The sequence below is a fragment of the Ambystoma mexicanum genome, chromosome 7q, assembly GCF_040938575.1.
Source record: "Ambystoma mexicanum isolate Mex_15411 chromosome 7q, UKY_AmexF1_1, whole genome shotgun sequence".
Lineage (NCBI taxonomy): Eukaryota > Metazoa > Chordata > Amphibia > Caudata > Ambystomatidae > Ambystoma > Ambystoma mexicanum.
The window spans coordinates 531,812,036-531,824,311 of NC_090941.1; the positions used below are offsets into that span (position 1 = coordinate 531,812,036).

General features: G+C 48.1%; 1 protein-coding gene across 2 annotated transcripts in view; it reads right to left on the bottom strand.

Annotated features, from left to right (window-relative positions):
* The window catches only part of SLC25A30 (solute carrier family 25 member 30), an 852,298-nt gene that overhangs the window by 421,056 nt on the left and 418,966 nt on the right, over positions 1 to 12,276 (bottom strand). For both annotated transcript variants that reach the window (XM_069640062.1, XM_069640063.1), the window contains 2 exons: positions 5,416 to 5,511; positions 5,018 to 5,142 (listed from right to left, as the gene is read on the bottom strand). In XM_069640062.1, coding sequence (XP_069496163.1) covers positions 5,018 to 5,142; positions 5,416 to 5,511 — 221 coding nt within the window. The remainder of the gene's footprint in view (positions 1 to 5,017; positions 5,143 to 5,415; positions 5,512 to 12,276) is intronic.

The window sequence follows — 12,276 nt, forward strand, 5'->3', positions numbered from 1 at the left end:
GATTCTAAATAATATAAGGGGATTGGGTGGGGGGCTGCAGGGGTTTCCCCCGCATATATGTCCTAATTGACCTAAATTAGGTCAATTCTCCCGAGGTCAATTGTGAAAAGGTCAATTAGTATACAACCGTCGTCAGCATGTCCTCCTGTAAGAGTCTATACAGCCTGGTGATCTGCCCCTGTCGGAGGCCTTCCTGCAAAGCAGGATCTAGAGAGAGGAGGTCCCTCGTGGCCCCCTGTTGGACTGTCGGCTGTGAGATCCAGTGTCTAATCTGGGCGTATGTAAATCTTTCCGTTTACGCCAGCTGGAAGAGAGTCTTGCATTCTTCGAAGCGAAGAAGGGTGCCAGTGTCATAGAGCTGTGAGAGGGTCCGCAGGCCCCCTTTGGACCATCTGCTAGAATTCGCTATGTCCATTCCAGGCAAAAATTCCAGGTTTCGAGGATCGGGGAGAGAGGGCCTAGGTCCTTAAGTAGCTTCTTTTTGCATCAGGCCCATGACCATGCGCCTAAGATGGCCTTGGTGGATGGAAGGATCGTCGGCCATTGACTGCGGATTATGCCCAGAATGTGGAGCAAGGAGTTCAATTGAAAATGACATTTGCCTGTTCGACGCGGGTCCATTTTGGGGGGTTTGCCTGTTCCGCCCAAGCCGTAGCGTTTGAGAGTTGGGCTGCTATGATGTAGTTAATGAGGTTGGGAAGGCCCAGGCCTCCCCATTTAGCCGCTCCATTCATGACCCTTAGTGGGATTCTGGCCTTACCCCCTTTCCAAACCAATTTTGAGAGTTTCTTCTGAAGCTGCTCCAGGGGGTTTTTCGGGAGGGGAACCGGTAGGGTCGAACTGAGATATAGAAATCTGGGGAATAGGTTAATCTTACATGCAGTAACTATGCCCAGTAATGAGATTTCCTGTTCCTCCCAACGTTTCAGGTCGGCTTCCAGTTCCTTGAATAGAGGGGGAAAATTTGCTGCATATAGCTGTTTCGGGTCTGGTGTAATGCATATCCCTAGATAGGATGAGGCCATAGTGTTCCATTTCAGCTGGCATTGTGATTCGAGAGCTGCTGTGTCGCCTGTTCCCAAATGTATCCCTAGTGCTTCAGATTTGGAGTAGTTCACCTTAAATCCTGCCACTTGTTTGAAGGCCTGCAGTTCTGCCAGGGTGGCATGGAGTGAGGACAGTTTGTGATGGAGATCATTACGTCATCGGTGAAAAGTGAGATTTTAAATTGTTCGCCGTCTATGTTCATCCCTTCTATACTGTTAACCAGGCAAATTCTTTGAGCAAATGGTTCCATCACAAGGACAAAGATCAGTGGAGAGAGCGGGCATCCCAGTCTCGTCCCGCATGACACAGAGATCAAGGCCAATCGTTTTTGATTAATTCTCAGTGAGGTTTTCGGGGCTTGATAGTTCGCTAGCAGCATTGTACGAAATGCGGGGCCAAACTGAAAAGCTTTTAGTGTAATGTGCATAAAATTCCAGTCCACTTTATCAAAAGCTTTGGTAGCGTCTAATGTTAGGACTGCTAGTTCCTGCTGAGTTTGGGTGGCTGCTTCTATGAGGTCGAGAGGCCGACGTATATTGTCCCCTGGGCTTCTGCCTCTAATAAAGCTTGTTTGGTCCGGGTCTATGATAGATAGCAAGACCATTGCCTGTCTGTTAGCCAGCACTTTGGAATAGGCGTTTGCGTCCACGTTAAGGAGACCAATAGGTCTGTACGATGTGCAGTCTTTGGGGTCTTTACCGGGCTTCAGGAGTGGGATTGTGATGGATTCTTGCATGGAAGGTTTTATCGTGCCTGTGTCACGGAAGGAGGTGAATAGTTCGGTCATTGGGCCCAGGAGCAGGGGACGGAAGAGCTTAAAGAATTTAGGCGAGAAGCCATCAGGACCTGGGGACCTGGGTTTCAATTTTTTGAGCACCTCCTCGATCTCTTCCGTGGTGATGGGGGCCTCCAACGCGCAGATGTCTGTTTCCAACAGGTGAGGGAGATTGGCGTGCACCACAAACTGTTCCTGCTGTGCTTGCGGTCGGAGGGAGGTAGTCAACCTGTCAGCTAGGTGGGCTGTAGCTACCTGAAGTTCGCTTCTTCCCCATACAGGATCCTGCCATCTGCCCCTTTTAGGGCACTGATGTAAATTTCATCGGCGGTTTCTGGATAGTTTGCTAACCAGGAATCTGTTGGCCTTGTTGTCGTTTGCAGAATAGCTTTGTTTTGTTTTAATTAGATTCTGAGCTGTGTCTTCGGCATAGTGGGCCTCCAGTTTCATGCGGGCCAATCTCAAGAGTTTAGCTGCTTTAGGCGACCATCCCTTCTTGTGAAGCGACTCAGCTTTAGCCACTTCCTTTTCCAGCAGCTGCTTTGTCTCGGTGCATCGTTTACGGTATGTTGCTGCCTGAGCTATTCTCCTCTGATCACTGCCTTCATGGCTTCCCATCTTGTTGCCGAGGAGGTAAGGTCAAGTGCATCTCCTGGAGGAACACTACTGAGCTCTGGAGGTCCTGCAGGCGACAGAGTGGATTTGTGTCTTTCGGGGGGAGTTCAGGCCTCTAACGTTCAGTGAGACGTAGTGCAACTTTATGTGTGGTGGGGGTGTATTAGGTTGTTCACCTTCAATAGCCAAGTGGGGGGGGCGAGCTATCAAGAAGAGGTCGTCTTCAGGTACCGAGCTGTGGTTGCCATACTGCTGCAACCAGGTTTTACTTGCAACTGAACTAGTGCCAAATGTGACCGACCAACTGGGGGGGAGGAGGGGGGGGGTCAGGAGGGCATCCAACATCGAAAATCAAAAACCAAAACAGGCCCAGTGGGCCGGTGGCTGGAGTGTGTGTCCATACACTCGGCTGGGGCATATTGTGGGGATGCCCGTGCACCGAGGGTGCATGTTCCGGCACAGAGATCAGTATGCTTCACGTTAGTTTTGAGTGGCAGGATGCCGCCGCGGCCCCCCCCCCCACAGGGGGACTTTACTCCAACTTTTTTGCTGCGATTTTGGGGTTGAGCTTTGGATTTATCCGGGGACGCATTAGTCAGGTCTTCGTCCGGAGTCGAGGGTTCACCTCCCATGATGTCTCCCACTTCAAGGGAATGGATAATACGAGTCTGTCCTTCGATTGAGAACTGAAGTGCAGCCGGAAATAGCCACCAATATTTGATTTTTGGTCCTGGAGGAAGACCATTAGCGGTCGCAAGGCTCTTCGTCGCTGGACTCTAGTAGGCGCTGAGTCTTGGAAGATTTCTATAGAGGCCCCTTGATAAGTCAGGTCTCCCTGCGTGCAGCTAGCTGACATCATTTCTTTTTTTGTGGTGAAGAAGTGGACCCTGGTGATTACTTCTGATGCGTCTGTCGTGGGGGTGCCCGTGCGGCTTTGCAGTCTATGGGTATGATCAAGCATGAGTAATGATGTATCGCAGTCTGGAAGGAGCGTTTGGAAGAGGTCGCTGATGTAGGTTGGCAAGGCCTGGTCGTGCACTGAGGCGGGAACCCCTCTAATGCAGATGTTATTCCAGCGTGCCCCATTTTCTAAATCTTCCTGTTAGCGGTGTATGTTCTCGCTGTTTTATTCTAGGGATTGGAGTTTCTGCTGCAGTTCAGCAATTTGTGCTGAGTGTTCTAGGACTTGGTACTCTGTATCCCCCACCCTATGTTCCACCTCCTCCATTCGATTGTCCAGTCCCTCTATTTTGGTGGCCACCGCTGTCATGCAGTTGCGGAACTCCACCTTGATGTCCGCTAAAAGGGCTTGAATATCGTTCTTCGTGGCCCATTGGCTCTGGCAACTTTCGGGTGATGAGGCTTGAGCTCTAATGGGGTCTGCTTTACTGGATCCCTCCTTTGGGCTTAACATGCTGGCTATGTCTGCTGATTTCGGGCCCTTATGTTTGGTCACGTGGCGTTATTCTGGAAGCTAGCTGGGGCAGAAGTTTATGAGAAAATGGGTAGCCGGGTTTCTGTTGCTGGATCAGAGCTTATAGAGCTCTTGTGAGATCACAGGACCAGTAGAGTTGTTGCCTAGCCCCTAGGATATGTGCCCAATAGTGGAAAAGCGCTGTTCTTGCTGGAGGGAGGAATCGCTCTGGTTGTGGGTGGAAGGTCCTTAGGCTCTTAGGATGAAGCCGCAGCAGCTTTCAGGCTCTTACCAGTGATTCCGTGTCATCTGGCCCTCTTTCCACTGACACAGCTCCCCAGGTGTCAGGCTCACCAGTGGTCGGCCGGCGGGAGCGAGCACCAGTGCTTCACGTCGCTGGGGTCCGGTGATGACAGACTGCTAGGCGATGCGTTCAGGGGGACCAGCACCTCTCTCCCCAGCCCCGCGCTCTCAAGGGGCCACCATCTTGGGATTGGGATCTGAGCTCTGGCGTCAGAGTGAAAGTGCAGGTTTCATTGGTATTGCTGCTCCGATTCTATCCCAAATACGGTCAGCATTTCCAGGATGGGTTCCGCCACCCGCTGGAATGCTTCTGTACCTGGATCACATTTATTAAACAGGCATATGCTGGCTGCAACCCGGGCATCCCACAGAGCTGCTAATGAGGCGACCGCATAACCGACGCCTCAAGCGACACCCACCAGAGATTGTTTTTTAATGCCTTTGGTGAAAAGAAGATTACAATTGTGCAGTCAAAGACATTTTAGGGGTGGAAAATACAACTGAGCATTAGGCAGTTTTAGAAAGAAAATAAATATTGCTCACATTTCCATGTGAACTTCTAGGTGAACCAGTCATGCAGCAATGGAAGACCTATCCACCTATAGTTGAACATGCTAGAACATTCTAAAAGGCAGTGGGGTCATACATATTAGAATAAACAGAATTGGGATGTGAACTCCCTCAGTGTACAAATACCATGGCACTCAAAAGATTAGAGATACAAATTATTTTAAGTAAAAATAGAGTAGTTCAGAGGGCTGGTTTTGATGCACACTTCTCTCAATAATGTTTGAAAGTTCAATGCATTTCTAAAAATGCATTTTTACCAACAGACTGTGGATTTAAAAAGTTTAGATACTTACAGAAAGTGTGTGTATACAGTGTCTCCCATGAAGCCAGACATGATCAGATGTTTTTTGGTGAGATCATAAACAGGCAGTTCCACGCCTACAACAATGGCTGCCCTCTGGGCTGTGAGAGATACACCCTATAAAACATGAGTTTGTTACTAGACAATGGAGTTGTGACACATCCAGTTTAACTAAACAATTTCTGCTCCTGCAACTGAAAAGGTGTCCAAGTAAATAGAAGACATTTTGATTTGACAAGAATTGATAGTTAATGTTTACAAGGAAATCTATCCATCAGCTGCCTTTGTGAAAGATTAAATATATTGTGGCAAAGCAATGTCATGGTTACCATACAACATATATGAAGGCCTATGAAGTGTTCACAGGGGGGACATTTGATTTGCATTTACCTTCCACAGACCTCTAGTCCCTTCTTGTTGATAAATATCAATGAAGTTTCCCACCATGCTTCCCTGAATAAGACTTCCTTGGGCTTGCATTCTTATCTGAAGGTGAAAGAAAAAAAAACAGACGTAAAGCCCCATCACCAACTTGTGCAAACAAATTGTAGAATGTTATGAGCCATGCAACCAGTTTAGGCTGTGTCACTGTTGAAATGAACAACAGAGCCAGACCTCAAAAACACAGTACAAAGCAACCATGTCAATGTGCCATCATCTGAACAGTACCAAGAGCACATTTTTAACTGATGCGCGAACAACGAAGTAGCCATTTGAATTGTAAAATGTGAACATGGTTTGCTTTAAACTATTCACTAGACATTCTAAATTCAATATCACAAATCGGAGCACTTTGCTATCTATTGTTCTTCAAGACTGTCAATGCGCTTGTGCATGGAGACGTGTGCTGTGAGTGACATTTTGGCAGGCTTTACTTTACACAATAAGATTGTGACACTTCATCAAACAACCAGCAGGGTAAACTCATCACAATAAAGAGAGGGCAGGCGAGGACCAGAAATTCAAACCACTAAACAGCCACTTAATTAAATCTCCCTCTCCCCCTCCGGGTAGCAGTAGGAAAGCATCCCCACCTCCGCAGGAAAAAGATTTTGCTGAATAATTATCAATTTTCATACACAGAAATTCGGGTCAATGCGATACCACTGCGACTGGGATGTCCGTGGTCACCGCTCATCTTTGCCATGGCAGTAAAACCAAAATCGCTTGCTCAGAAGTTAGACTAATCCAGAGATGCAGAGAATAGACCACTCTGGCGTTCAGCAAAAGCATCCTTTGCTTCCCGAAGATAGGTTAATAATAATAATAAAAAGCAGCCTGTGCATGGATAATCCAATTATCTATTTTAGTAGTCCAAGTAAGACTGCCTCCAGCAAGGAGATAGCTTCAATTGTTTTCTGAGGTTTCTGGCTTCAGAATTACTTATTCAAAATCCAGAGCCATGAATGTCTTCAAAATCATAATTTAATAGTACCCCTGAAAGAGGCTTTCCCCTCTGTTCTGGGCAATGGACCATCTGGAGTACTTCGGAATTAAAGGGGCACCCAATGCCGATCGCTTACACCGTGCTAATATAACAGAGCTATGGAGGAAAATGTAGGGGATGATTGGTCCAAAAGACCCCCCTCTCCAGCATCCTCTACCCCGGTGAGGCCCATGGCTCATCAGGGGTCCCCCCTACCACCAGGGCCCAGGTGGTGGATGGGCCACTGGCTGAAGACATTGACCAAACCTGCTGAATTTAGCCAGGCCCTGGAAACCATTTTGTCTAATAAAGATGGTTTGAGCCCTGTGCCCCGCAGCGAGGCCCCCACCCTTGGAGAGTTTCAATTATCCCTGTGGCCACAGCTCTCTGGCAGATCCGCTGAGAGCCCGTTCCCACGAACAAGACGGACATGAGCTAGTGTTAGATACCAACACTGTAACATGTACCAACACTAACATGTTCCCAGCATGACCCGGCCAGCAGGGCCTGGGTGGAAAAGAACTGTAAAATGGTCCCCTGACAAAAGCAAAGTTCCCAAATACTAATGAGTAAACCACCTGTGATGAAAGTGTTCTCTCCACAACTTCTCTGAATAAAAAACCTGTAAAATGTATAAACATGGCAGAATGTGTGCTCATATGACATTAGGGATGAAGTACCCACATCCCTGTAGCTATGCGCAAATAGTAAAATAATCCCGGGTTTTTTTCCGTGTTGTGTGTTTCATTGAAAAGACTGCACCCCACGGTCCCGCGCCATAACTGAACTAATGCTGCTAGAGTGCAAAGGAAGACAAATGTAAATATATTGAGAGCTCATGTAAGGGGTGCATGAAAAGGCACCATATGTAGGTCCGAGCTCACCATGTGCCACGGCCGCCAGTCTCATTGGCGGGTTGTTCCTGCGTGCTCCACCAACCTTATTACTACCTCACTTACTGCGCATGTATAGGCATATAACAAAATGTTGTAGTTGCTAAAAACCTAGTGTACAAATAATGTGCTCGAATTGGCCATATGGACGGCACTAGCAATGTTAAAAACGTGAGCTATGGAAAGACTCAATGAGCATTGTATATTATATGAATGTTTATGTCTCTTCCACCTAGTCTGCAACACACGAGGAAAATACCTTTGTGAGCACATGCAAGGCCATTCCCCCTTCCTCCCAATGAAGCCTGCCAGACGAAAAAGCAGAGGCCTGTGCTGCCCTGCTACACCTCCCCCAATTCGGCTGGAGCCGCTTCAAGCATTCACATTCCCCCGCAGCACCCAAGGCCACGGCCTGCCACCTGAATTATTTACAACCCAGCAGTAAACCCCGGCCTTAAAACACAGATCCAAAGGCGCCCTTTCTTAGGCTCCACGACCCACCGGCTCACCTTAGGTTAATGGCCCCTGTAAAATTAGGACACCCAATATTATGGCAACATTACAGGAACACATCCATGACGACTTCTAACAAGACATGATAACACGGACCGCCTGTCCCATGCCCCGAGACCCAACCCCACGACCTATGATACCCGGTCAACAGGACGATGGTAACCATGTATTGATGAATCGCCAACAGACCCAACTCTAGGTGCATTCCTCCTGTGTTGCATTAACCCGTAGAATAACCTATTAGAAGATTTACCAGAGAAGATAATATTGCAAGGTTGAATGACTGCGGTGTGCGTGGCCCTAGGGCAGAAAGTCAGGAAAACATTAATCTCGGACACTGGTCACAGTTGGCACAACACCGTCCGGATGAGCCCAGCTGACCTGCCAGGCCCAGCCCAACCCACGAGGGTAACCAGTGACGTCCTCCAGCCGCGGCAAACCACATCGCAGCAGCACCTATAGTTAGTCGTCGCCACCCAATCCCCACGAACTTGTGCCCCCTATAGCGAGTAGGTTCTTATGACGTTTTTTGTAAATATATACGCCTGTCTTTGCTATTGTCAGACAGAGCGTTCTCGGAGTTTGCAGAGTTCTTTGCATGCCCTATTCTGATTGATAAACTCCCATTTACGCTCACCCGCACTTCATCCTGGCCTTATTCCCATCCCGGGAGAGTCCATTATTGTCTCTCATTGTGGGGAGGACCGTGCTATCTGGGGACGCTCGCCTTCAGTGGTGACCCCGAAAGCGTGATTATTATTTTTCTCCTAATATATATATATATATATATATATATATATATATATATATATATTTATCCCTACCGTCCCCTTTGGCACAAAAATCTCCGGTCGAAAAGGGATACGCACGGTGCGCCGGTTCCGGAAGGCTGCCCGCCCGCCAACGGCGACCGGTACGCTCAGAAGTGCGCACTCTACAGAGAGAGGGTACGGGATCCCGGTTGAAAAATCCCCTTTGAGTACCGCTCGCCGGGGCTGACCGTTGAGCGTACGGCAACACTGCCTGGACGGACCCAGTTTCGGAGACTCTCGGTTCAAGACGGGCACGTGAGTATTGAGTGCAAGCGACCATAAAGGGAGTAGGGGAGGGAATATAGGACAGGGAACGAGGCTGGTTGAAAGGGGGCACTTTGGGTCTACTAAAGACCATCATAGACTTTCTTTGCTTTTTCTTTGCATATGGCCATTAGGATTAAGAGGTGAACAGAGATAAAGAGACAGGAACCCAGCTCCGCGAGGGGGTGGAAGGCGGCGCGGCATAGTGCTATCTTGACTAGTACTGGGAATATATGAATAAGTGTAAAATGAGATAAAGGTGTCTGGTAAAGGAAGACACGGAGAATACATTAGTGACTGCTGTTTTTTCTATTCTTCTCTCTGGGTTCATGGGGAAAAAACAGGGGTAGTACAAACAAAGATAATTTAAGTAGAAGGACAAGTCTATATCATATCTAGAAGACGAATACATATCAGAATCAGACGGAGAGGGACAGCCGGCAAGGGAGGACAAACTGGGTTATGAATAGAGTGTTGCCTATGGGTGTGTAAGCATTGTATGTGTCAGAACATATTTGTTATAATGAGTGTGTAAAGTGGTCAGAAATGCATAATTATGGTATGGTTATGGTAAGTGTGACCAGAAAAAATATCACAAAGAAGAGTGTAATGTGGTAAAGTGAGTGTTTATTTCCTTGATTTGTAGGGTAAAATTGTCGAAGTTATTGATGGTTTGATCTTGTACGTGCCCCCAAAGAGAATAGAATAGAGGCTGTGCGCGGCCCTTCCCATAGTGTACAGGTGGTGGGAAAATATGCAGGTCCCCGCGTTCAGTAAGACATAAATACGCGAACTCACATGGTGATACGTTTATATTGAAATATAGAGATATATAGAGATATATAGAGATACATCAGTATCGAGCAAGTACAAAGTATGGGGGCGGAAACACCCTTATCACATATTTGTAAGAACCTACCTGGGTACGCAGAACGGATTAAAAAATATCATGACCAGTGGATCACAGAGTTGAAGGGGGAGGGATTACTCCAGATATGGCCCGAAGGGGGATCGTTTGACAAGAGTGTCCTAGATATGGTAGCCACATGCATTTGTTTGAAATACAAGGGGAAGCAGCTACACAATAGGAGAGAAATATTAGACCTATGGAGACTGTTTGAAGAAATACCCCCGTCTAAGATAAGGGAATTAGATACTGATCTACCATCTACCACTGATAATCCATTAATGATACCAAAGGATGACAAGGTACTGCTAGAAGGGGAGCCACCGATAGAGGTAACTAGGTTGTACCCCATATTGAACAAGCCAGTGCCCGCAGAGGGATACAGTGACCCAACTTATGTACCCCCAACGACAGCCACCACGACTCAAGGGCCAACAGCACCCCCACCATATGAGAGTGATAGGGAGCGAGAGCAGGTAAGTACACCAAGGGTGGATATAGAGAAATTAACAGGAGATCTAGAATCCAGGCTCTCTATAGCCAAAGTTGAGCTCTCGAGAATAAAAAGCATATGTGAGCGGACTGCAATCAATACCGCTAGATCAGAGCATGCATCCAGAGCGCAGAGTGAGAATAGAACATTTGAAGAAGGGTGGAAAAAAGGCGAGATACTGTTTAGGATACAGGAAGAACCGACACGAATAATTGAACTAGAGGGAAGAGAGGGGTGTAGTGATGATGAAGTAAGGACCACAGGAGGCAGAGAGGAGCTACTCTGTGATATGGGAGATGATTTAGAAGAAAGTGAAAGGCTAAGTATGGCAATGGGAGGGGGAAGCGAGGGCTTGGATGGCGCATGCTCAATGAGAACGATGGACGAAGAGTGGACAGGGCGGCTAAGGAACAGGTTGGGAAAAATGGCATCATTAGGAAAGTCAGAAATGAAGGTGAGTACAGATACAACGGCAAAGGGAAAATTACAACTCCCATTAATACACAGGGGAGGAGGGAGGCCGAATTACATACCCTGGGCTCAGATGGATAAGGCCAATTTGTTAAAGTTATTGCCCCCCACTATCAGGAGGGGCAAGCAAATGGATATATGCCTTTGAGAAACACACAGCCGGGGTACCCCTAGCAATAGGCGACGTGAAGAGTTTGCTAGTCTCAGCAGTTGGGGATCAAGCTGATAGAGTATGGGTAAAAGCTGGCTTCCCGGGGGTAACGTTAGACTGCGATCGTCATGATGGTGCCTCTTTTAAACACAGTACGCGCCAGGGTATGGGATGCTTTACGGGAAACGTTTCCAGATACACCAGATTTGCAGTCAGTAATGCAATGTACAATGAACGACGGAGAAGATGCTATGGATTACATTTTTCGGGTCCAAGAGATGTGGAGAGCAGAAACGGGTACGCCCTGGTATCAATCGACATCGCTATTCTACTTCATAATAAAGACGGGGCTTCCAAAAGAGGTGCAAAAGGCACTTGACAAAATAGCAGGTATAGAAGCAAAAGGGTGGCCCGAAATTCAGAGCATAATAGTTCACCACTGCAAACGAATAAAAGAGAGGGAAAAGGAGGTGGCGCAGAGAAGATTGGCAGACGAGGCGAAATTAGTACAAACAAAGAAGCTGGTGAAGGTCGCCGCAGCAGTAGCCGCGCTCCCACACAGCAGGGAGGGAGATGAGGAGGAGGGGCTGGTAGCAATACAGGGGAGGATGGCAACGAGTTGGGCAGGAGCGGGGCAACGGCAGTGGAACGAACAGGAGGAGAGTGGAGGTCCGCAGTGGCAAGAGTGGACCCCTCGAGGGGGACGAGGTGGGTACAGGGGCCGAAGAGGGGGTGGACAAGGGTATGGGGGAATGGGAGAAACGGATGGCAGGGTCCCAGAGGTGTGCAAGGAAGTTGTTGGAACTGCGGGAGGTGGGGGCACTATTCCAGAGAGTGCAGAAGTAGACCAAACAACGGGTTTCCAGAGGTAGAACATTATGGCCATCCTCATCCGGGGAGCCCATATGGTCTCCCAATGGGACAACAACAAAGGGACCCAGGACAGGGGTACCCTGAACAACGACAGGGACACCAATACAGAACACAGAATCACCCGCAGAACAATGACACTATGCATTACACGCCAGGCAACCCTTTCGCGACAACAGCAAATGGAGCCCCAGCCCCCTATAGTGGTGTATCAGTAGTTTCAGGGAGTGTGTTCAACCAGGGGGGGGGCAGTGAGACACCGCGCATAGGACAGCCCACAGAGAACACTTGCGTGTCCTATTCTATCTACAACCTACGATGCAGCAAAGGAACCATTGGTAGGGGCGCAGATAGGAGACAAGCAGTTCATATTCATGGTGGATTCGGGAGCGGAGAAGTCATGTATTAGGGAGGGCCGGTTTCCGTTATCTAACCGGAAGTTAGAGACACA